Source organism: Lutjanus erythropterus, chromosome 16, assembly GCF_056507025.1.
Source record: "Lutjanus erythropterus isolate fLutEry1 chromosome 16, fLutEry1.hap2, whole genome shotgun sequence".
In the NCBI taxonomy this organism is placed as follows: domain Eukaryota; kingdom Metazoa; phylum Chordata; class Actinopteri; order Lutjaniformes; family Lutjanidae; genus Lutjanus; species Lutjanus erythropterus.
Genome location: NC_139332.1, coordinates 18,190,463 through 18,214,619, shown reverse-complemented (window position 1 = coordinate 18,214,619; position 24,157 = coordinate 18,190,463). Strand labels below are relative to the sequence as shown.

General features: G+C 39.9%; 1 protein-coding gene across 3 annotated transcripts; it reads left to right on the top strand.

The window, feature by feature from the left end:
- Positions 1-878: 878 nt before the first annotated feature.
- galnt12 (UDP-N-acetyl-alpha-D-galactosamine:polypeptide N-acetylgalactosaminyltransferase 12) lies at positions 879-23,850 on the top strand. 3 transcript variants are annotated; one of them, XM_084739406.1, is made up of 11 exons: positions 879-1,840; positions 4,013-4,182; positions 5,843-6,032; positions 6,343-6,528; positions 7,636-7,753; positions 8,258-8,434; positions 11,641-11,772; positions 12,002-12,115; positions 14,236-14,391; positions 16,550-16,689; positions 23,773-23,850. In XM_084739406.1, the coding sequence occupies exons 1-10, from the start codon at positions 1,485-1,487 to the stop codon at positions 16,685-16,687; spliced, it is 1,737 nt and encodes a 578-aa protein (XP_084595532.1). In that variant the 5' UTR covers positions 879-1,484; the 3' UTR covers positions 16,688-16,689; positions 23,773-23,850. The 3 variants fall into 3 exon arrangements, with proteins under 3 accessions (XP_084595532.1, XP_084595530.1, XP_084595529.1); XM_084739404.1 differs by lacking the exon at positions 23,773-23,850 and adding an exon at positions 16,810-17,603 and having other exon boundaries at positions 880-1,840; XM_084739403.1 differs by lacking the exon at positions 23,773-23,850 and having other exon boundaries at positions 880-1,840; positions 16,550-17,603.
- Positions 23,851-24,157: the final 307 nt, after the last annotated feature.

Here is a 24,157-nt window from a genome sequence, read left to right as displayed (position 1 = left end):
TCACTGTATTCACTGTACGAAGCCTGAAAAAGTTGATCAATTAACTCTCTTTATCTGACATCAGAAAAACAATAAGTAATTTCGCAGTGTCACGATTAAACAGCTGAGGTTACAATAACTGTCCTCTCTAAAAGATTTATTTAAATGCCGATACACTTGAACTTCGACTTCAACTGGGGCAAGTTACACGACCTAATACATTGAACTTCCGGTATGACAAAGTCGCCTTCAAGTTAGAAGCGCGGAAATTGTCGGAATAAAATTTGTTAAAACGTGAAATGGTAGCCTGCATCAAAAAATCTTGAACAGAAGGGTTAGAATAAAAATAACAGCACCTTAATGTTTCCGAATAAACTAATCATGAAGACAAAAACCAAAAACAATAGAGTCTATGTCTCACCTCTTCAATCAAATGTTGCACCAAAGACAAAACTACATGGAAAGTGACTCGGCATCTTGTTTGAAATAGATAAGCCTTAGTTTCTATTCGATTCAGTGGGTTTAACATTTTGATTAGAATCCAAGAGAAAACAAACAATAATTATATTTGATCTTACCTGCTGTAATCATTTTGGAAGACCATTTCTGTCAATGTGAGGGAAAAACACAGGGATCCTGTAAGTCATTATAATGAGAAACCTTATCAAAATAATTACGTTACGTTCCCCCCCATCACATTTGCGGAAATGTAATCGGTTTAACTGCATGATTATAATAGTGTATTGTTATAATTAATAACACAATTATTATCATATAAAGTTATATAATCATAATAATACAATGTAGGCGCAGATTGCAGTCTTTTATTTTGAAATTCTTAAAACGGAAACGTAGTTGAACGATCGACACTTGGTTCAAACTTCCAGTCAAGTTCAAGTAGCCAGGAGGTAAACTTAAGCCTGTTTGTACAGCCAGAGGTAACTTTACACTAACTGAACACTGGACATATTTATAGTCCTGAGGGTGAGCTGATATGTGTTAATTTAACTGGAATATTTCTTGCTGAAAATGAAAGGAAGCAGTGGACGGGCTTTTTGATTTGACCTAGATTGGTTTTGTTTCCAGTGGCAGCCTTCAGGTTAGGTAGTTTTAGCTAGCGATAATCCGAGGAGATAACTAGCTTAATCCGAGTTTGTTAATCCTTTCACACTTATCTTCAGGGCACCGTTAAGGAGGAGGAGGAGGAGTGTCCTACTACAACGTCCGTCAAGATAAAGACGTCAAGGTTCCGCTTCAAAAAGTAGCCAAAGCTCACAAGTTTGGACATTTTCTTCTTGGACCGAATGAAAACTCACATTAGCTGCTGTTGAAAGTATGCGGAGTGAAGCCGCAGCGGTCAAACAGAACCGTGCCGAGGCTGGTGAAAGTGAAAGGGGTCATTTCTTCAGCAGCTGTAGGTGCCAGCAGCAGCAGCGGACGAGGGCAGCTCCGTAGGGCATGAAACCTCAACCCGACCCTGCCGCACCGAGGAAGGAAGCGACACGATGGCAGTCTGCGGAAGAAGGAACCGACCAAAGTTACTTTTCTGCCTCTTCGGCGTCACGTTGCTGGGATATCTCGTATTTTTTAGACACAACTCCGGGGACGTGAGCGCCACAAATCGACGGGAGGCCCCCGGCGACGAGCGGGAGGTGGAAAACGAACAGCTTAAGAAACCCGTGTACGAGAAGCCCCCCCTGGATTTAAATGCCCTGGGTGAGATGGGGAGAGCCGTCAAACTGAATCTGAACGAGGAGGAGAAGAAAAAAGAAGAAGAAAGCATCAAAAAGCACCAGATTAACACTTATGTCAGTGATAGAGTGTCGCTGCACCGCAGGCTGGCAGAGAGATGGAACCCACTGTGAGTAACCTGTTGAGTGGTGAGAACCAAAACACTAAAATCCCAACTATTATCACTGTCACATGTTCAGGTGTATTGTATAATATGGAAGCCCATCTCTCTCAGTACAATAATAACCACATGGTAAATCAAAATTATGAGATAAAAGTCATTAATATGAGATTAGAAAGTGGACATTGTGAAAAAAAAGTGATAATTTTGAAATAAAAGGTGGATATTGAATAATTAAAGAGTCATAAGTATGAGATGAAAGTTTAAGATGTCAAGTAAAAAAGTCGAAATTTAGTTAAAAAGTTGGAATTATGAGTGAAAGTCACAAATGAGTTTAAAAGTCAGAATTCTGAGACAAAAAGTCATAAAGAAGAGATTCAAATCTAAATTATTGGCTAAAAAGTTAATTATGAGATAAAAGGTTTCTTAAGTCAAATTTAAAAGATAAAAAGGCCTCATTATGAGATAAAATATAAAAATTATGAAAATTTATCAGATACAACGTTCATCATAACTGAGTATTTACTTAGTAAACAAAGCTTGAACTCTATAAAACCAGCTCTTGCCAGGATGTCAGTGTGCAAACTTAACCTTGTCACCCAGCCTCTCTCACCTCCTTGTCAATCCATCTCCCAGCTAGAGATGCAACTAACAATTATTTCCACTGTTGTTCACTTATTTTCGTGTTTAATCATGAGAGCTGTGTATTGGCAAGAATTTGGCTATGCGATACGTATCACAATGCAGTGGTATTTCAATATACTGCAACAGTGTAAGCAAGATATGTTACTATTATATCTAATTTTAGGGAAACTGGCGTTGTATAAAGAACAAACTACACTATGCATATCATTTGAGTTAAAAAAAAGTCTATTTTTTATGTAATCAGTACAAGGAAGATAGTTAACAGCACTCCTATCTTATGGAGTCTGGTTGCTTTGGAGCGAACAATATTTGGCGGTTTCCCATCAAAAAAGCCTGTCTGATGGCAAATATTTTAAATATCGCACACATTTAAACTGATACAGATTTTTTTTTAGGTGGACCTTTTTTTAAGTGTCTAAAATAACTTTTATTGCTGATCCTGCCCATCAGCAGTAGATTGCTTAGCTTTGGTGCTGCTACTCCTCTCTGTTTTCTCCTAACAGGAGGCGTGCCGACTGACAAACTGACCGTAGGTACAAGTGGCTATTGTGTAATAAAATAGTCCCTGTCAGTGTTTTACCATTATATCTGATATTTTGGAGTTGATAATACTGCATTAATGTGTAAATTGCATTTTGCTGCTGTAGATGTTTAAGGTTGACCTGGTTTTAACTAGTAAGTATACTGTTGAGTAGTTTAATCTACGGCAGTGCATCATATTCTGAAAAATCATCATATGTTTGTAATGTCGGTGTCCTGTGAGAACCACATATCTCTTAAAAGACAACGTTTCATGGTGTCACAAAAACAACTTTTCAGTTTTGTGACAATTTATTTTCCAGCTGAACCGTGAGGATTTAGCTCAAGAAGCTGGGGAATTTTCTCAGTCCATGAGGCAACACTTAATCCTTCATTTTATTACAAAAATTAAAATTCAAAATCACTAACTGGACATGAAGAGTATGAAAATATGTAATCTGAAAAGTAACTATTTCTAATGCTGTCACATAAATGTAGTGGAGTAAAAAGTACAATATTTGCCTTTGAGATGTAGGAGTTGGAGTTGCTAAAAATGGAAATATTCAAATCAAGTACAAGTCGCTCAGATTTGTCCGTTTAAGTACTTGAGTGAGTGATGTCAACCTGTAGATTTTACACAGAACAGAAACCAGTCAAAGCTCAAAATCTAGCTAAATCACTAACTGCCACTGAGACACTGCAGTCCTTAAATGAGTATTAATGAGTCATTTGCCATAATAGGTCCTGATGCCTTATCTGAATGTTTTCTATTGTGTTCCTTGAGACTGACTGATTACATAGTCAACAAAGCTTAAGCTTCCTGTAACCAGCTTTTACAATAATGTCAGTTTGCAGAATTTAACCCAGACACTCAGCCCTCAGGGTGGGAAATTAAATTTTAAAGTGTTCAGCTACTCAATAGTAATTCATTATTTTGTTTCCGGAATCTACCAGCCGCTTTTATGTTTTCAATCCATCAGTCTGTCTCCTACAAGAAGCTCCTTCCTTACATTGCAGTTGCAGAGAGCTGAAGTATGACTACTGGTCCCTTCCAACAACCTCTGTGGTTATTGCCTTCTACAACGAGGCCTGGTCCACCCTGTTGAGGACAGTCCACAGCGTGCTGGAGACATCGCCTGACATCCTGCTGAAGGAGGTGGTGCTGGTGGACGACTACAGTGACAGAGGTATGCTGCGGGGGGCACTGAGACACACACACAGACAGACAGACTGACTGATGGACAGGCGGAGGGGCTGTGTATCGGGCAGGCTGTCAGAAATGATTGTCACAGGGACACACAGGGAGGCACACAGACAGGTGGCAGTCACTGGTTTGTCAGGTAGAAATGAGAGATGGATGATGGACATGTTTGCAATTAGGAAAATCGAACAGACAGGTAGTGACAGGCAGTGAAACCAAAGGGAAATTTAATACACACACAGATAGACTCACAGATACCTCTTGTCATGTGTCTGAGCATTAACTACAAAGTACCATGCTTGTATTTATTCTTTGTCATCATGTTGTCGTATTAAGAAAAATAAGAACACAGAATTCTGTAGCTTAAGTAATTAAACACGGAGATGAGTGTGTTCTCAACTTGTTTTCTGTACCCAGACCGGATTTAACGAGCTGAGACACTTTAAGGGAGTGTCCTAAAACATTTCAGCCTATGACTCAATAACTGAAGCAATGTCTGCCTCTCCCTCTGCGCTAACATTGGTTTACAGTGTGGTTAACAAATAAACCACGGAATCATGATCCTGTTTCAGATTGCTGCATTCGAAGGAGGTATATAGAGTGAAAACTAGTCGGTATTCACGATCAAATTGAGGATAAGTGCAATAAAAAAAATCTTTTGCTCAACAGTGATGCCCTTCCAAAGTCATGATCCTGTCAGTCCAGATAATCCGCAGAGCTCGCTGTGAGCACTTTCCTGTAGGAACTACTTTTTTATGGTAGACAGAAAGTCGTCTACAAACCCCAATATATTGCTTATTCTTGCTTGATTTAAGACTTAAGTTGCTCAACAGTCCAGGCTCTCTGTTTTTTGTATTTTTGCCTCATAATGCACCACACATTTTCAATTTGAGGCAGGTCTGGACTGCAGGCACGTCAGTCTGGTATCTGAACTAAGAAGCCACACTGTTGTAACGCATGCAGAATGTGTCTTGGCAATGTCTTGCCGAAATACGCAGGGATGTCTCTGAAACATCACAAACACACACCCATACCATCACAGATGCTGGCGCAACAGTGTGCATTTAATGACATTGTGGATTGCAGATGGTGAACTCCCTAAATTCCTTGCAGTTTTGTGTTTAGAAATGTTCTCAAAAAAGGATCAAGGATGGCCCTTTAATACCCATCCACGACACCGTCGCCTGTTTACCTTTTGAATGTTCCAAACAGGTGTTTTCTTTAGTTTTTTGTTGTCCTCGTCCAAACATTTTAGAATGTGTTGCAGAATGAATGTATATTTATAAAAAACAATAAAGTTTATCAGTTTGAACATTATCTATTTTGAGGTTAACTGTCCCTTAATAGACTGTTAAGAGCCACAAATTAATGAGATAATTTACCAAAGTCCATTTTATTATAGAAAGCCATCCAAGTACTGCTGTGTTATTGTTTTAGTGACACTGGATGGATGATTATAATTATTACACTCTCCTTTCTTTCTTAATCAGCTGCTGTTAAAAGCTGGTAGCGGATTGTAATTGTAATTGTGTTGTCCTTGGTCCATTTGTTTATTTAATGTTAGAAGTTACTTTGGCCTTTATACACAGAGAAAATAACACATTTTATTACATTAGTTGTGTGTTTATTTGTTTAATTTCCTGAAGCTCATCTGAAGGAGCCGTTGGAGAGGTACATCGCAGGTTTGAGGAAGGTGCGTCTGGTCCGGGCCACCAAGAGGGAGGGGTTGGTGCGCGCCCGGTTGCTAGGGGCGTCCATTGCCAAGGGTGATGTGCTGACCTTCTTGGACTGTCACTGCGAATGCCACGAATGCTGGTTAGAGCCCCTGCTCCACAGGTTAGAAAACCCTCTCAGCAGGAAATTTTAAAAAGTCTCTCTCTCTTTGAGTATTTTGTCAAAGTGTGGCCTTGTGGTTAGAAAGACTGTCTTTCAGCCAAACTGAAGTGTCACAGAGAAAAGCACTGAGCCTCTAGCAGGCAGCTAAAGGAGCGCTGTTATATATCTGACTCCGACTCAATATGCTCAGTCGCTGGGCTCTCTTTAGAGCAAGGCCAGCACAAAGCGTTGACATTTGAGATGAACAATTTTCTTCGCTTTGTAGCACTGCTTCTCCCTGTCAACAGCTTTTCTCTGCTCTCTCCTCTAGAATCAAAGAGGAACCATCGGCTGTGGTTTGTCCTGTCATCGACGTGATCGACTGGAACACCTTCCAGTATTTAGGGAACTCTGGCGAGCCTCAGATCGGGGGGTTTGATTGGCGGTTGGTGTTTACCTGGCACACTATCCCAGAGTATGAACAGAAACGCCGTCGCTCGCCCACTGATGTCATCAGGTGTGTCTGTAGGACAAGTGAATACTTTCTAAGGATAGTTTTACAGAAGAAGCCTTACATTAATGTCGAGGGACATCATAATACCAGAATTCAATTTCCATTTTGATGCCATGGTAAAAACAAAATTAATAAAATTCAGCCATTGTTGTGTGTCTCTGCCAACTGAAATAAAAACCTGACACTTCACTGTCAGGGGGCATGTTGATTTCATCTGCTGAACTTTGGATATAAGTTGAACTTGGAGTGGAAGCAGGAGTTTAAGATAATCCAGGAACTCCAAAGAATACATGGCAACAATGGGGAAGGAAAAATTGTTTATTGTAGTGGCTGAATCATTTAAAATGCCAAAATGTGTCGACCGTTACAGGTCTTTGTCAGGGCTTTTAATGTAGTAGCAGTTTAAATTTACTGACATGGTAACAGACAGAAATATTTATTTAAAATGCAAACGACCTTTGGTTGCATTACATCAGCCAAAATTCATCAGCCATTAGCATTTAGCCATTGCAAATGTGGTGCTGTCTCAAACAAAAATAATGGTCACATGTATTTCAGAGTATGAATAACAAAGATAACACTTTGTATACATTATTAACATAACATTAACATAAATCATAACACACTCACTCACTGTCTGTCTTAAAGATGATTCACTTCTAAGTTAGTGAGTTGTTTAATCATGTTCTTACTCTTTTTGTTTGAAATGTTTAATGGCACTGTTTGCATACTGCTATTTGCAAATGTAAAATGTAAAGTACCTCCATAAATGACTCTGTTCACTGTTTGTCTTCTCAACAAGTCAACACAGAGCTGGTGCTGCAGCTGCACCTGTCACTATCTACTATAACAGCGCCAGAAGAACAACCACCTTTTGTTCTTCTGGCCTTTCTTCCTCTTTTTTGCAATTAACGGCAGATTAGAACACTTGTAGGTGTATATGCTGTTCCCATCAAGTCCGAGAGAACTGCATCCATGCATCCATGTCGTGACATCCCTACTCCTGTCAGCTGGTGCTAAACTCATAACTCATATATCCCTTGTCTCATCCAGATAGGTCATTACTTATAAATTGTAGGGAATTCATAGTCTGATCTCTTTTCTCCTCAGGTCTCCTACTATGGCAGGTGGTCTGTTTGCTGTGAGCAAGAAATACTTCCATTACCTGGGGACATATGACACAGGCATGGAGGTGTGGGGAGGAGAGAACCTGGAATTCTCCTTCAGGGTATAACATGATGTGTTTGTGTGTTTGTGTATTTTCACGTATTCTTCATATGTAACTCCTGAGCTTTATGCAAAGAAGGCACAATTCATATACTGTCTCCATATTTACATGAAATATGCGCAGCTTTAGGCGCCATAACATACAGCAGTAAAAAGGCAGGCCGGATCTGGTTTACATTTATCAAGAGGTTCATCATGTGACGACTCCTCATTCCTTGTGAAAACCATCCTGAAAGAATTATAACTAAACAAGCAGTGAAAGCAGGCCAGATACTCTAATACTTTAATTGCAGGGAAGAATTTGAACATCTCTTCTCTCAGAGAACCGCAATCTCCCAAAGGGAAGGAACCAAAAATATTTCCCTTCAACAACAAAACAGCTTTTCTGTCTCCAAACTCCTCCACAACAAGGCTGTGCTTTGTGTTGCCTGATTGAGTGATTGAATCATAGCTGAGAGGCTAACCAAATCCTCGTGGTGCCGTTGGTGTTGTTGATGTTTCTTAGATTTGGCAGTGTGGGGGCAGCCTGGAGATCCACCCGTGCTCCCATGTGGGTCATGTGTTCCCTAAAAAGGCCCCTTACTCACGGAGCAAAGCGCTGGCAAACAGCGTGAGAGCCGCTGAGGTCTGGATGGATGAATACAAAGAGGTCTACTACCATCGAAACCCCCACGCACGACTGGTGAGTCTGCACAGATGGTGTGCGTGTGCATGTGTGTATGTGTCAGTGCTATCAAACATAACAAAAGCTATTTTTAAAGGGATAGTTTGGATTATTTGAAGTGGGGTTGTGTAAGGTACTTATTGATAGTCAGTGTATTAGCTACAGTAGATGCCAGTTGGCAAGCCCCCAGTTTGGAGGAGCAGAGAGGAATACCAGCACAGAAGCTAAAAAATGTACTGGTGTGGACAGAGTCAGAAAAAAAGGTGTTTTAGCATCTTATAAAGGCCCACTTAAAATATCTATATCAGTTTAAGTGCGCGCTACATTTAGAACATTGTCACCACTTTACTTTGCCATCAGACTGCCTTTTTCTGACAGAAAACCGCAGTTATACAGGCCAAATATTGCTCTCTCTCTCACCAAACCGAACTCCACAGGTGAAATCAGTCATTTTTACCTTGCAGAACATGGAAGTTGAAGGCCTATTGCTGCCTTGACCTTCAGTTTGTATGTGCTTTTGTATGACTTTGGTGTTTCAGAAGCACCTCTAACAACTCCTCTTCAAATAATCAGAACTATCCCTTTAAGCCATCTCATTAGTGATTAAATTATGGAGTATGTGAAGGCAGTGTAATTTTGAGACCGATTGATCACTTGATTTCACCACTATGATTTTTTTCAGTCACACACACATGCACAAAATTACATGCATTCTCCGCTCTCACAAACTACACACTCTCATATTAACACACTGCTCTCCTGCTGTGGTGTAAAAGCTCTCCTGATTAAATGACACTTAGGATACATGAGCGGCAGACACCCAAGGTGACAGGGGTGTCAGGGCGTTCCGGTGTGTGATTACCACCTTTCCGTGTCACTCGGTGCCAACGGGTGTCACCCACCTGTCCTTGACAGGGTGAGAGCGGCACTAACCTGTGGGGTGCCCTGCCTTTGTGTGGATGCGTGCGTGGGAGGGGCCGGGCCACTGTGACAGTGTAGTTAAGGGGAGAAGCTCTCTAAACACAGATCAGGTGGCACTCATCTCCCTGAGAGGAGGCAGCCTTGCCAACTTCACAGTGGTGTTACAAACCTAATATATCAAACACTGCTGCTCCTTTTCTTTTTAAAGGTAGACATATGTCATACATGCAGAGCTTACTTAAATATTTTGCAATATTTTTTTTTATTCTTATGGTACAGTGTTCCAGCATCTAACTTTTCTTATGTTAGCTTTTTTCTTTCTTTTCTTTTTTTCTGTCTTCCTTCTTTACATTTACCCTTTTTTGGAATTAGGACTAACAATTATTCTGATTGTCATTTCATCTATCAATTATTTTCCTGAATAATCAATGAGTTGCTTGGTCTATAAAATCAGAAATGGTGAGAAATGTCCATCAGTGGTTCCCAAAGCCCAAGGTGACGTCCTCAAATATCTGGTTTTGCCCATAACGCAAAAATATTACATTTCCTGTCATTTTCTTAAAAAATGACTCAAGACGATTAATCAGTTACCAAAATAGTTGTTAGATTCATTTAATGATTTATTCATAATCTATTAATCATTGCAGCTCTATTTGGAATCACATACTCACAGTAGTTTCCACAGTGATCTTTGATTATATATACATATAAATAACTGTATATGTAGTTTTTTTTAGTTTATTCTGTGATTATATTCTACTTTGAATTTAATTTATTATCTATATATGTTTTATGTGTGTGTATGTGTGTGTACAACTCTCATTTCACAGTGTAACCTTGCGTTGTGTAATGATAATATGACCTTGATACCTTGAAAAAAGATATTTTAATATTCCCGCTGAATCTCTGTATCAAAGGTGTGTACATAAAATCCCCCCTTTTGTCCTTTCTAGGTCAGTTAGCTTCTTTTTGCAGAGATAAAATCATGCAATAGGATGTTTATTTGTGTAAATTAGTAATTGAGGTATGGTATGACTAAACTACATCTCCATCTTTGCTCCTAATTTGGTCCCAAGCCAATATTTTAGCCAACTTGAGTCAGTCTATATTGATATTTCCAGTAGGTGATAAGGTTTTCATCCTCTCCAGAGCAGAAAACATTGTGGTAGGATTTTCAGCATGACATGATCACAGAAACTGTCATGTTGATGTTGACCTGTCAGTCCATGTGAGTTATCTGTGCAACTTTTGGTAAATAAGTAATAAGGCAGAATGAAACCTTAATAAACTAGATTTAAATGCAGCAGAGGATCATTTTCAAGGATGACTCAGACAAAAGAGTGAATCTGAAAACATGTTTCTGTTTTTTTCCCCTCTGCCTCTTTACTCTCTCTTAATTGGCACCTCTTTGGCCTCTTGTGTACGTCTGATTGGCCTCTAGTTGCTCCTTAAGTTTTTTCACTGACCCGTTACTGATCCATATAGTGGATTGTCATTGGACTGCTAGTTACTCTTTAAGTATCACCTGTACTAGTGCTTAATTTTGACCTCGCTGGCCTCATGTACTGCAGTTTATCATTGTCCTCTGATGTTTCTTACTGGTTCCTCCCATTGACGAACTCTCTCCTCTGGGAATCCCTCTCTTGAGCAAATAAATTGATGAAGGCCCAATTAAAACTGTGTTTGGGCAAACTACCAGCATCCATCATCCTGCGGTGCTGCTGAACCCTTCCTCCAGCAGGGAACGTGTGGCGAGCATATGCTCACCCACAAATGAAATGCGTTGTTCTTTGTGTTCTTCGCTGCACTGTAACTCACCAATCATGTAGTGCACGCATATGTGTGCACGCATATGTGTGTGTGTGTGTGTGTGTGTGTGTGTGTGTGTGTTTGTGTGTACCTAAGCACACACAAATTGCTTGCATAACGCCCAGACACTTTCTCTTGTTTGACCAGGATGTAGGAGTGGTTTTATGTTAGGAGCTCTGTTTGTTTGAGGGTGTTTTATTATTAGGGACATAAATGTGCAGAGTTGTGGAACAACTATAGATGGTGCTATTGTATACCATTTCAGCACAGAACATGCCATGTCCTCTGACACTGCAGCTGTGTGACTCTGACTACATTAAGAGCGTGCACAAATGCGGTCTTCAGAAGGTGCCGTTGACCGTTATCATCGTGTGATATCCATGGTTACAGCAGTTCTGTTCTTCCTCATAGTGTTTTGCATCTTTGGGCTTTGAGGCAGACAAGTGGAACAAAAATAACATGGTGGAACTGTCATTTGTGGTCTGTGTTTCTAGGAGGCGTTTGGAGACGTGACCGAGCGGAGGAAGCTGAGAGAGAAGCTGGGCTGTAAGAACTTCAGGTGGTACCTGGATAATGTTTACCCCGACATTAGCGTCCCAGAGGACAAGCCGGGCATGTTTGGAATGGTGAGAACACATCGTCGCTGACTGTCAGGATTAAATTAAGATTCTGATTTTACCAATTCTCACCAGCTTGGTTGAACTGAATCAAGCTGAGCAGTGCAGACAAGAGACTTAAAAAAAACCTTAAAAGTAAAAAGTATGATGTTTCCTTCATTCTGCCTTCATTTTCTCTGTAAGTCATATTTTATACCAAAAAAGATCTATTGATGTGACTGCTTTTTGTTTGTTATAGCTGAAGAACCGGGGCAAGGCCAACTACTGTTTTGACTACAACCCTACAGATGAACACATGGTGGTGGGCCAAAGGGTCATCCTCTACCTGTGTCACGGCATGGGCCAGAACCAGGTGATGAACATCAGTTTTTCAGGCCATAAACCATAAAATATTTGTAATGGTCATTAAAATGTCCTACTTTTAGTATTTAGAAGTGTTAATACACCTTTTGCTTTGTCACATTTTTATTGGAGAACTATATAGTCTAATGTTTAACATCTATTTGCTGATAAAACTGGGGTCCCCAGAAAAAAAGGAGAAATAGAATATTTCAGCTTTCATCACATTGTTTAAAAGTTGAAACCACAAGGTAAGAGAATAAGGTTTACCATTTTAATTGATTGTAATTTAGAGATCCTAATTTGGTCAATGCTTGACTGTGAACTTGAAAGTAAAAGAATATTTAGGGGGCATTCCTTAAGACAAAATCATCTCAATTTGGAGGTCAGTGGACATTGTTTAGGCTTAAAGTTACTTTGTACGAGCTACACTGAGCTTTTAATTAAGATTTGTTGCAATTTAATAGGAACCTTTGTCTTGAGTTGCCAATTTGTAAATGCTTCTTCAGAGGTGAGTCCTTATATTCTTGTAGGAATCACCTGGCTAAGTCACTGGCCTCATTTTGATTTATCCCCCCCTTTCTATTCCCCTTACCTGAGACAGCTGTAATCATGATCTTCAATAGCTGCTGAGACTCCCTTAAAGTAATACAAGGTTTCACACGAAATCACAAGGGTTTGTAGTTCTTATTCTTACAGATCTCAGAGCAGTTAACTTGTTCTTCTAACCCAGATTGAAAAATGATGATATGATTGCCCTGTTGATACAAAGGAGAGTGTGTTTCCCAACACCTCTATAGTCTCTGGTTGACAGTAGTCCAGGAAGCACTGTGAAATTTACCATTGTTATTTCAGCATCCCTCTGTGGACACACACTGATGTTGTCTCTGTAGGAAGGGGCTTCAGCGGTGCTTGTGTTTTGTGCCCTATGAAAGTGCTCTGCATGCTGCAGAATCATATTCATTCATAGTCTGCACACACACCTGCAGTACATGTGAGTGTGTGTGAGCACAAACATGGACACAAAGCCATCTCTCAGTACACTGTGTCCATTTGCTTTGATGTTGCATATGTTTTCGTGCATACATAAATATGCATGTGTATGTGTATATATTAGGGCTGTCAAAGTTAACGCCACTAATTTTTTTGATGCCTGATTAACACATGTTCTGTTATATTGGCCTGACCCGTCGTTTGAATCAGCAGCTGGAAATAAATCAGCTTGCAGTCGCCAAAATAAGTCTGACCCACAGCAGAGAGAGAGAGGAGACAGCGTGTGAATATGAACAGATGTGTCGACTTGATATAAAAACTTTTTATGACAATGAATCATAATGTTACCGTACACTTCTGTTGTGCGTGATTTCTTTTACTCCAAGTCCGATTTGTGTACTTTTAAATACTTAATTACTTCATGCTGATTGATCACAACAGTGAGGAAGGAGGGAGGGGGAGCGAGTGAGTGAAGTGCCGACCGATATAAAAACTTCATTGATGATGGATCCTGATGTTACTGTACAGTTCTGTGGTTTAAACACAAGAGATAAAAACATCTGTTGTTGCAAAGGCCAAACTGAGAGACATTCGTCTCCTTCACAAAACGTTTGTCACTTCGCTGCATTATTTTAAGTCACGATGAAGAGTCTAGACAATGTCTCTCCTCTTCATCTCCTCGGTGTGTGTCGGTGTGCAGTTTGCTGTCTGCTGTGGTCTAAAACATCCTCACTGATGTAAATGATTCTGCTGCTTTAATACAAAAACATGAATGTTGTGAACTGTTTTGTCATTGTCATCAATTGACAGCACTATTATATATACATGACCACTTTCTCTGACAGCGCCTGAAATCACATCCTCCTGTTCTAACTGTAATATTGCAAAAATTAAATGGAAGTTGTGATTCCATCAGTTGAGTTCAAATGACAAATTGACACTTGAGCCATTTGCATGAAATATTTCTTTTACCTTATTCCTTCTTCGATAAACACATTTTTATTTCAAGTGAGATTTCTAAACTCTCATTTAGAAAAATTAATCGTTTTTTTCCATTTAGCTTTTATTTCACATTTCATATTTTGCATAAAAAGATGTAAATATTTAGATTGAACCCCAGCTGTTTGTCTCCTCCCGCAGTTCTTTGAACACTCCTCTGATGGTGAGATCCGATATAACACGAGGGAACCGGCGGGATGCATCGTGGGTGACAACATCAGCACCTACCTTACTGTCCAACAGTGTAGAAAACGAGGGCAACCTGTGCCTGCAGACCAGAAATTTGTCCTCCGAGAGGTAAGGAGCATATTTTGTTTTGTTTTTAGTGTCTGATTCTATTAAGGATGCAATTAACAATTATTTTTGATAACTTTCATGATTACTACAAAAAGCCCAAACCCAGGGTGATGTCCTCAAATGTCTTGTTTTGACCACAACCCAAAGATATTCAGTTTACTGTCTTAGAGGTTTAAAGAAATGGCAAAATATTAAAATATGAAAGCTGAAATCAGGTGATTTTTTTTTTTAAATGAATTGACTGTCCTAATCATTGCAACTGTAGTCTATCTGTTAAATCTAGAGAGGCAGTGTGTGTGTGTGTGTGTGTGTGTGTGTGTGTGTGTGTGGCCAGACAATGGTGAAGGAGTAATGAGACAAAAAGTGGCACAGTGGCAGTCAAAGTGCAGGATGGAATGAGTTTTTCAGTTCTACATTTTGTGTTACTTTATTTCTCGAACCACCTCTAATGTTTGACAATATCCTGAGAAGCAGTTCTCAAATACTGACTGCGTGTAGCTCCTGTTTTCCAACTCCACACCCACCCAATCACTTATAAACCTCTCCTCCGTCTGCCTTTTCTCGCTGTTACAGACACTTTACTCACAGGTATAACTGTGTCTGTTGGGATGGTGAAATATAAATACTATGATTATTTTCTTTAAAAAAAATCAGTCATGAAAATCTTGGTTAAATAGGCTTTTGGGAATATTCTGTATATATTAGACCTTTTTCATGGCAGCCATATTGATATGAAATGGTGGAAAAAACAGGTGTCACCAATCATACAGTAATTTTAAGGTGCAACAAAGCCAACGGGAGACTCAGGAAGATGTCAGTTAATCACAGTCTATACATGCCCACACAGTAGGGTTGTACAGTTAATCAAAATGTTATTATGCAATATGTGCAATGTTCAGATGCCCTAGCCTACAAATCTCATTTTTCAGATGTAAGAAAACATGTTTCCTTTAAGTGTTATTACTGGAATGAAGCTGAGAGAAGTGAATCACCAAGTCTCCACCAGGACCACAACGTAATTCATATTTCACAGTCAAAGTAATGTCAAGCACATAGCTGAGCCGCTCCACAGGTATTGAGCTCCACTGTGACTGATACTAAACTGTAAATCACAGAAGCGGCGGCAGCAGCAAGCTGGGTATTCACCACGAACTGCTGCGAGTTGTTTAGCATGTGTTCATTGTAGTCATTCCGCACTGATGTCAGCAGCTAAACCACACTATCTAAATGTAAATAGATCCAGGAAGGACAGAGTGGATGTAAGAAGGGGTGCGAGAGGCAGAAGAGTGGGGCATTGGACAGCAGAGGGAGGGAGAAGAAAAAGTGAAGCAAACAAACATGCAAAAAAGGGTAACTGAACAAGCAGAGCGGTCAGGACAGAATATCTGTGTTACAGTAGTAAGCTTCTGCTCTTCAAACAGTGTTGAAGATAAATGATGATGTGATAAAGATAATCAGATCACTTTACTGAGCAGCTGTTCTCTCATATTAGACATGCATTGTAGAGCACTATTAGCTACTTTTTTAATAACAATGGTAACAAATGGTACAATATTGTATTTATATTCAGCGACATATTGTAAGAAGACATGAAAAAACAGAACAAGACATAGTGACAACTAAAAAAATAGCTTACAATAAAAAAACAAAAATAAATAAATCAAAAGCCAAGATAAACAAATAGTAGGCTATCAGATAAGTGTTTGTAAAGGAAAGAAAAAAATTGTCAGGACAACGTTATTAAGTGAGTAGTGTAAGTTTTGACTTCTTCCTTTCTGTGAAATTGCAGGTAATTAGATTTTTTTCTTTAATTTGGTTAACAAAGGGATTCCATACTTCATAAAAAGTCTTTGTGGAGCCCCTTAATGAGCTTTTTATTTTCTCTAACTTAAGAGAGTACAGCAAGTCTTTGATCTAGTGAGCAAAAGTAAAGTAAAGTAGGTGGGTGTGCATCTTTCTATTTAAATAAAATTAGTCATCTGGCAAGTGACAAAAGCAATACAGCTGGCTTCAGTCTTACACAGTATGCAGGCGTCTGTAATAGCTACTTTAAAAACTACTTGTTGGCCATTTGGGTGATTAACTCAGTATGAAACTATTGTATTTTACTATTCTGATGTTACTTTATAATGCATGTTCTCCATCTGGCCGTGTTCAGGACGGGTCACTGTACCACGTGATGAGCCAGAAGTGTGTTCAGGCAGTGGACAAGACAGACAACGGGACACCAGCCCCCGCACTCCAACCCTGCTCCGACAGCCCTCTTCAAAGGTGGTTCTTTGAGGAGAGAATGTAACGGTATCCACCTACAATATATCTGCAAATATATTTATCATTCAGGACCAATATCCTGAACAGGGATATGGGTGGATTGCATTGCAAAAATGTTTTTTGATTATGTTTGCCTTGCCCTAAAAGGAGCCCAAAGGAGGAAGCTTCTATGCTCCCTTCCAAACTTCAACCTTTGCACGTTTTTTGTGCCAGCTGGATTTAACGGACCAATAGGAAATCATACCAATGATGAAGTACTTTGTAAATATATATGGTAATATTTTTTTCTTCGATGCTGTTGCTGGGAGACAGGAGCCTACTGGAAAATGTATTTTTGTACTCAAGGAGATGTTTGAGAATTAGTGGTAACATGTACAATCATACATGCTGACATTTGTCTTGTTTATGATTTTTCCCACTCCACTACTGGTGCAATCTTTGAGAATTTAGCTCACTCGCTTTATGCACACACGGAGAAGCACTGAAACATGTGTGCACCTCTCTGAATGAAAAAAAAAACTGCTTTATACCTCGGTCAACAAGCTCTCACACTAGTAGCTGACATCATGGAGAATTATGGAGCTGCAGCAGGAGGCATTTTAAAAAGTTTCACGTCTTCTCCTGTAGAGGGGGCCAACGCTCCTCTCTGCAGGTTGCTTTCTTTCACTGTGTTCCCTGTTTGTCAAGAGAAAGTGGGACAAATCTTCAGGTATTTTGATAAGACCCTTTTTCAGGACATTTTGAGTGCTTGCTACTCTTACATACCAGTGGCTTAGAAAAAAAAAAGCCTTAGATCACAGGCATTATGCAAGTACCTAGTACCTCTTTACTTAATCACCTAACTACTGATAACAGGAAAGACTCTTACTCTGCTTTGACTGATGTCATTTTGCAATGCATATTTATCTGAGATAGAACAACATGAGTCATTATGCTGGTTTTGTAGTAATTTTTCTAACAATTGTTTTCCTATGTAGCATACTTGCCTCTGTTTCATGCTCTTTAAATGATATGCAGCTTCAAAAGACTAAATCATAGCCATATTTCATGGGTTTACTTCATGTGGAGTCAACTATGTTTATTTTAAATTATGTATTTTTTCTAGATAAGACTAAATTACTGTTATTATTTCATAGTGTCTCTGCAGATGTGTCTCAACTTTAGTCATAAATAAGTGGGAATTTAGTCACTTAATGCTGAGTGCAAAAGCATAAACACTGACATAAAAAAACAGGATCCCATAGAAAGTGCCTGAAGAAAAAAAAAGCTGAATTCTATCATTTAAGTGTGGTTGTATGAGTTACTTATCCATAGTGAGTGTATAGTAGATGCCAGTCCGAACGCCCCCGGTGTGGAGAAGCAGCACGAGAGAAAAAAGGCCCACAAAAAAAAAAAGAAATATCATCTTAAGTGCGCGTTTCTGTAGATTATTTTCACTGCTTTACTTTGCCATCAGATGGTATTTTCCAATGGGAAACTCCCATACTATAGAACAATTCTCGCTCTTTCCAAATCAACCAACTCAGTACTCAGTAATCAACTCCATAGGCAAAGTCAGTCGTTTTGACTTACCTCTTGACTCTACCTCTGACTTGATCTGTTAGCTTGTTCATTGTGTGGCCATAGTGTTTTTGAGTTCAGATTCACAGAAGTCACATTGATAATATTGTTTTTTTTTTAAGGTGGGCATTTTTTTTTAAGTGGCTTAAATATGTTTTGCTCCTGACGCTTTCCACATCACTACATTGTTTTACTTCCAGCACTGGTACTCATGCTCCTTCTCCAAACTGCTGCAGGTAAATACACTGACAGTGGAAAATTACCTCAGACAACCCCACTTCAAAGTAATCCATACTGTCCCTTTAAGATAACCCTTGAGGTTCAGATCACAAGGAAGATGCTCTTCCACCAAATGTAGACAGTAAGAGAACAGTGGTTAGAGTTGTGACAGAGTGTCTGCACACTTACAAGAAGACGTTCCCCTGAGTGTCCATGCACTTCTCTGGTGGTTTCTGCTGATTTGTGCACTTTCCATCCATCAGAATCAGACAACTATAGACCCCTCTGCTGCCTGTGGTCACTTGTGCGGCTGGTCCCTTAGGCTGTGCAGAGGGACCGAGGGAAACGCAACGGAGGCATCAACGGTCGTTGGTGTCTCCAGAGTGCTGGTATGCCAGATGGCGTCCTGACTGATTTTCTGGTCCTCTCCCGAATTCTTTATCACCACCTCTCCCTCTCTATGTGTCAGAGGTGTGTGGCGGAGGACTGAACTTTTGGACTCGCACTAGCCAGCGTGTTTGAGGGTTGATTTATGAACAGAAGTCATCAAGAGTGCGGTTTTTGACAGCAGAAGCAGATAATGGAGGAGTCTGAATGGAGTAATTTGTGACCTCTTCCTCACCATTAACCTTCACAGGCTGTTGGCCCATTGGTCTCCAAGGAGCTCCTTTAGGAATTGATGTTAGGGGACGATCGGACTGAAATAGATTTTTTGTTATTGATTCAGAATCTATACTCACAATAAGATGAATGGGAGATGGAAAAAGACCTTTTTGCCAGTATCACGGGGGAGTAGAATCTGAATTCCTTCATTTGCCAAATATAATGAATGTACAGTAATGTGTAAAGGTGAAGTTGTTGCAGGAACATGGAAACATCTGTCCATATGAGCTTACATAGTACAGGCCTAAAGGGAAGGCGCAAGATGTGCTTTACTTCTCACTCGGAAAAGAGCACCATGAGATAGCTTTGCTGTGTAGCAGGAAGGCAAAAAATAATTTCCAAGTGTATTGGAATATGGACATATTTTGTGAAGTTTGAGTTCCTAGCAGTTTTTAAAGGCTTTTGCTGGCATTATGAGTGGTACGTGATTGTGCAGATACTGCTGGATGATAAGTGGAACGGACCAAATGACCAGTAGGAAGATTACGGTCAGTTCCAGAGAGGGAGTGGCAGCTGTCCTGGGACTGTGTGAATGTTTTTGGGCGATAAAGCTAAAAGGGGCTGATTGTGTACGGTGCTGCCGCTGCTGCTTGATCTTGATAGAAGAGCCCCAGATGCTGAAGAAAAGTTTTGGTTGTCTGTTAGACGTGCATGGCAAGTTTCCCCGTCATTATTTAAAGGGTGACTTTGGTATTCTTCGACCCTGACAAAGTATGTCCAGTATAAGTGCTTGTTTTTGCAAATGGACAGTCTTGGGTTGCTATTATAAGCATCTGACAACAGCATGGAAAGAACTGCTACACAGGTGGAAAAGAGTAAGAGTTTAACCAAAAACAGTTATTCAGTTGATGTTGTCAAAACTGACTGGGCTCCCTTTGCAGAAACTGTGATTTTAATTATTGTCATCGTCATCTCCACTCAAACAGGAAACGAAAATTATAGTAATATTATTATAATAATAAACTAAAATTCACCAAATTCACCTTTCTTCTGCTCCAACAATCACCAGCTCTGGTTTGGTCAAAATAAACCCTTATTTTACTGAGTGAAATGTGAAAATATCATGAGAGGAGTGAGAGGAAGGTTGGACATCAGAGAAGCAGAGTGTACAGCCAGAATATAATATTTTCACTTTTTTTAGATTATTTTTTGGGCTTTTGCCTTTAATCATAGTGACAGCTGAAGATATGACAGGAAAGGGGGGGTGAACAGAGAGGGGATGACGCGCAGGAAATAAGCCACAGGCGGGAGTCGAACCGGCAGCCGCTGCAGAGGACTAACAGTCCACATCCTACCAACTGAGCTATAGGGGCACCCTATATTTTCACATTTAACATGATGAATTAAGGCTTTATTTTGACCAGATAACCAGAGTCGGTGATTGTTGGAACAGAGGAAAGATGAGCCAGCATATTTTTGGTGAGTTTTAGTGAAGTGTGTTTTACAATGATAAAACTGCTGTTTCTGTGAATGGAGTTTGGTGATAGCAATAAAACTGCTGTTTCTAGTTAAACAAAATGTATCTAATTCTTTAAAGAAAAGTCCCTCTCTGTAATGATCCTTTCCATCATGTTGTCAGACACTTACAATAACAATCTGAGTCTGTCGGTAGCAAAAATAAAAAAGCACTTTTAATGGATGTACTTTGCCCATAAGAATTACATTGCAGTTTAGTTTCACTTCTTCTGGCTGCAGTGCTCTTTCTCATCACTGGACCAATCTCAAAAACAGGTTTCCCCATTAGTTACTTAGCTACAAAAACATGGGGAAAGTCTCCAGGGAGAAAAATATCGAAGTTACCCCGTTAAAACTAAGAAAAGCTGCCTCAATGAGCATCATCCATGAGAGCTCAGATTCAACAGGAACAGGTGAAACGGCTCTTTTAATGCAGTGCTCATGCTTTATGTATTGAACACTTAAGAAGTGACAGCTTTTCCATTCCCATCGGTTTGTGTCTTTAGCCTGTGAGTGCAGTATAAATATTATACTCTTGATATTAAAAGGGGTTATTTATCGCCCCCAATGGCCATCAGTTATTCCAGACATGTCCTACATAGTAAAACATTTTTTACTCTGGTGTTATATTGTATGTTAATGTGATGTGGAACACGTAGCTGCAATAAAATTGATATTCGCCAGTCGGGGATCATATCTCTCTGGCAGGCCATATAGGGCTTTTATATCAAGCAAACCTGTGCCGTAAACAGTAGTGATATTCGAGGGATCTGTTGGGGCACTTTAGCCTGAAAAGTGGCTGGTTGTACTGTCACACAGCCCTAATGGACCATGCAGCAGCAATTCCCAGTGGAGATATTTCAGTTGTTTAACTGGTAAACATGCGCAAATAATAATGCTGGAATTTAACACATTGTCTGGTGTATTAATGTTGTCTGTAACACCAGTGGCCTTATATTGTTATTGGAAAAGTGAAGAATCTGATTAACAATATTTTTGTATTTGCTCCAATAAATTGACCAAATCTGATGTCAGTGTCACTGTTAAACTGTTGTCATTTGAGAGTCAAAGTAAGTAAACAGAAATGGTAATGTTAGATTTGTGTTTTGTCTGTTCTTGCTTATGTCTTTTGTTTTTGAGAGGATAGTTTTCATTATTTGATATGTGGTACTTACTGATAATCAGTGTATTTTCTACAGTAGACACCTGTCAGCATGTACTACCATGGAAACTAAGCAATATACTGCAGTGGACAGGGTCAGCAGGAAAAGTTTTTTTAGCCACTCAAAATAGGTCTATGGAAAAAAAAGAGTGTATGCTATATTTAAAATATTTTCACCACTTTATTTTGTCTGACAGCTGTTTCCAACAGGAAACCACCATTATATAAACCAAATATTGCTCTCTCCAAACCAACCAAACTCCATAGGAAAAATTAAAACCTTGTGCCTTTTACCTTGTTTTATCTTGTGCTTTTTCAATCTCTTAGTTTGTGTTATGTGACTTCAGTGAATCCAAGCCAGTAGTGGCAGTCTTGCAACTTCAGTGAGGTAAGATGACTGACAGTTTGGTTGGTTTGGAGAGAGCAATATTTGTCTTAAATAATGGTGGTTTCCTGTTGGAAACAGCTGTCAGGCAGCAAGGTAAAGCAGTGAAAATATTCTAAATATAGCGAACATTTGAACTGATACTGATTTCTTTAAGTGGAAAAAATACTTTTTGTTGCTTACCATGTCCACTGCAGTCCACTATCTCTTTAATACTGAGTTCAGGTCTTCAACATGTGCATCAGTATTTAAAAAAAACACAACAACTTTTGATCTCTCTGTACACCATTGCACATCAATTAAACTGTGACTCATCTGCATTTACATTGGAAAAAAAAAACAGGCTATCACCCACATTCAACTGTGATGGAGACGTGAATCAAGATGCTCGGAAGATAATGAGAGAAGGAAAATGAGAAATGGAAAGGGGGGTTGAGTTTTCCAACCATATCTGATTGGTTTGATCACCAGCTGCTGAGCGAGATGGTGAAATGTTGCGCCCGCGCCAAGTCGCCCCGTTTCCCCTGGTGTCGACACTCTGCCCTGCAGTCTCTCTCAGTTACTCATTGATGATGCTCTGTTGTTTGTTTCATATGATCCAGCGTGGTGCATAAAAGATAAAACCCTACAAGCTTTTTTTTCATCATTATTGATAGTAAAAATACAAAAAACTGTTGCCTTTTTATCAATATGAAATTCCACAGGAGTACACCTTTTAATTTAAGCTGTTAAAGTGAACGGCACTGCTGAAAACAATAGCATGGGAACATTTGTACTCTTTGGTTTCTCTCTTGCACGGGATGATATGCTCTGATGGAAAACTTGCCAGAAATCTTCACATTCTGACAAATGCTGCCTAGACAACACTCGGCTGCTTCCTAGGAAAATGAGAAGCTCTGCAGAAGGCTGTGATGCCGCTCTCTCCAGCGCCGTCTCATCCTAATCTTTTGGGTGCCTCCCTGTGAGATACACAGTACGAAGAAAGCGCTATAAAATATCCTGAAATTCAGCAAATGCAAGCACAGAAATGCTGTATGTCGTTGCAATCTCTGCACGCAGCACAGGCCTGGTTATTTGATCCGGTGTGGCACACATGCAGCACCACAGTCTCCCACACCCCATATGCGTCTTTAATGATAATGCAAAACAAGGCTCCCCGTGGTGCAAGTCTTTGGAGATGCACGGGCTTCAGTTGTCAGGGAGCGAGAGGAACCATAGGAGGAGCGGCACACACACACACACACACACACACACACACACTGACAGGAGGCCATTTCCACACTGCATGTCTGTTCAGTTTATGTAATCCCCAATACCCAGAGCAGCTCAGGAGCAGTGGCTGTTGGCTGCATACATTAGATGACACACTTTCACTTTCAGGAGGGACTCCAGACGGTGCGGTAAACATGTGAGGCCTAGATACAGAGATAGCATTGCATTTCCTATGCACCGCCACCGCCTGGCATCTGATTAGGTGGCTCATGTAGTGAAGAGAGCAGCAAGGCTTCCATGAAGTCGCTCAGCTGGTAAATTAGTTAAAATAACCATAACCGACTATTCCACAGTTCAGCAGTTGTGTCTAAGCAGTGTTCTGATTTTATTTGCTGGATCATGTGTGTCATTTCCATTCGGCAGAACTCCTCATTTTCATTTTTTTTTTTTTCAGGAAGCAAGGAGAAACATAAACAGCAATTAACCTTGCCAGCGACACACAGACATTCAGAATTTCTAAGTACAACTGTGAAAAGACGAGCAACATCTAAAAGATTCTGCTGTGAAGAAAATCAGGAGAGGGAGACAGCAACACACAAGTGTTAACGTTAGATATGAATTTAAAGGGATAGTGCAGACTATTTGAAGTGGGGTTGTAGGAGGTACTGATCAATAGTGTGTTACCTACAGTAGATGATGGATGGCACAGCCCCAGTTAGGAGAAGCAGAGAGGAGTACCTGTGTAGAAAGCTAAGCAATGTACTGCTGAGGACAGGGTCGGCAACAAAATAAAATGTCTACCTAAAAAAAAAGGCTACACTTTCACCATTTTACTTTGT

What these genes read in the sequence shown, in the direction of transcription:
- galnt12 (XM_084739406.1), top strand. Translation starts at nt 1,485, where the DNA reads ATGGCAGTCTGCGGAAGAAGGAACCGACCAAAGTTACTTTTCTGCCTC. An exon ending in TCGCCCACTGATGTCATCAG is followed by an intron (nt 6,529 to 7,635) that starts GTGTGTCTGTAG and finishes TTTTCTCCTCAG; the next exon opens with GTCTCCTACTATGGCAGGTG. An exon ending in AGAAATTTGTCCTCCGAGAG is followed by an intron (nt 14,392 to 16,549) that starts GTAAGGAGCATA and finishes GGCCGTGTTCAG; the next exon opens with GACGGGTCACTGTACCACGT.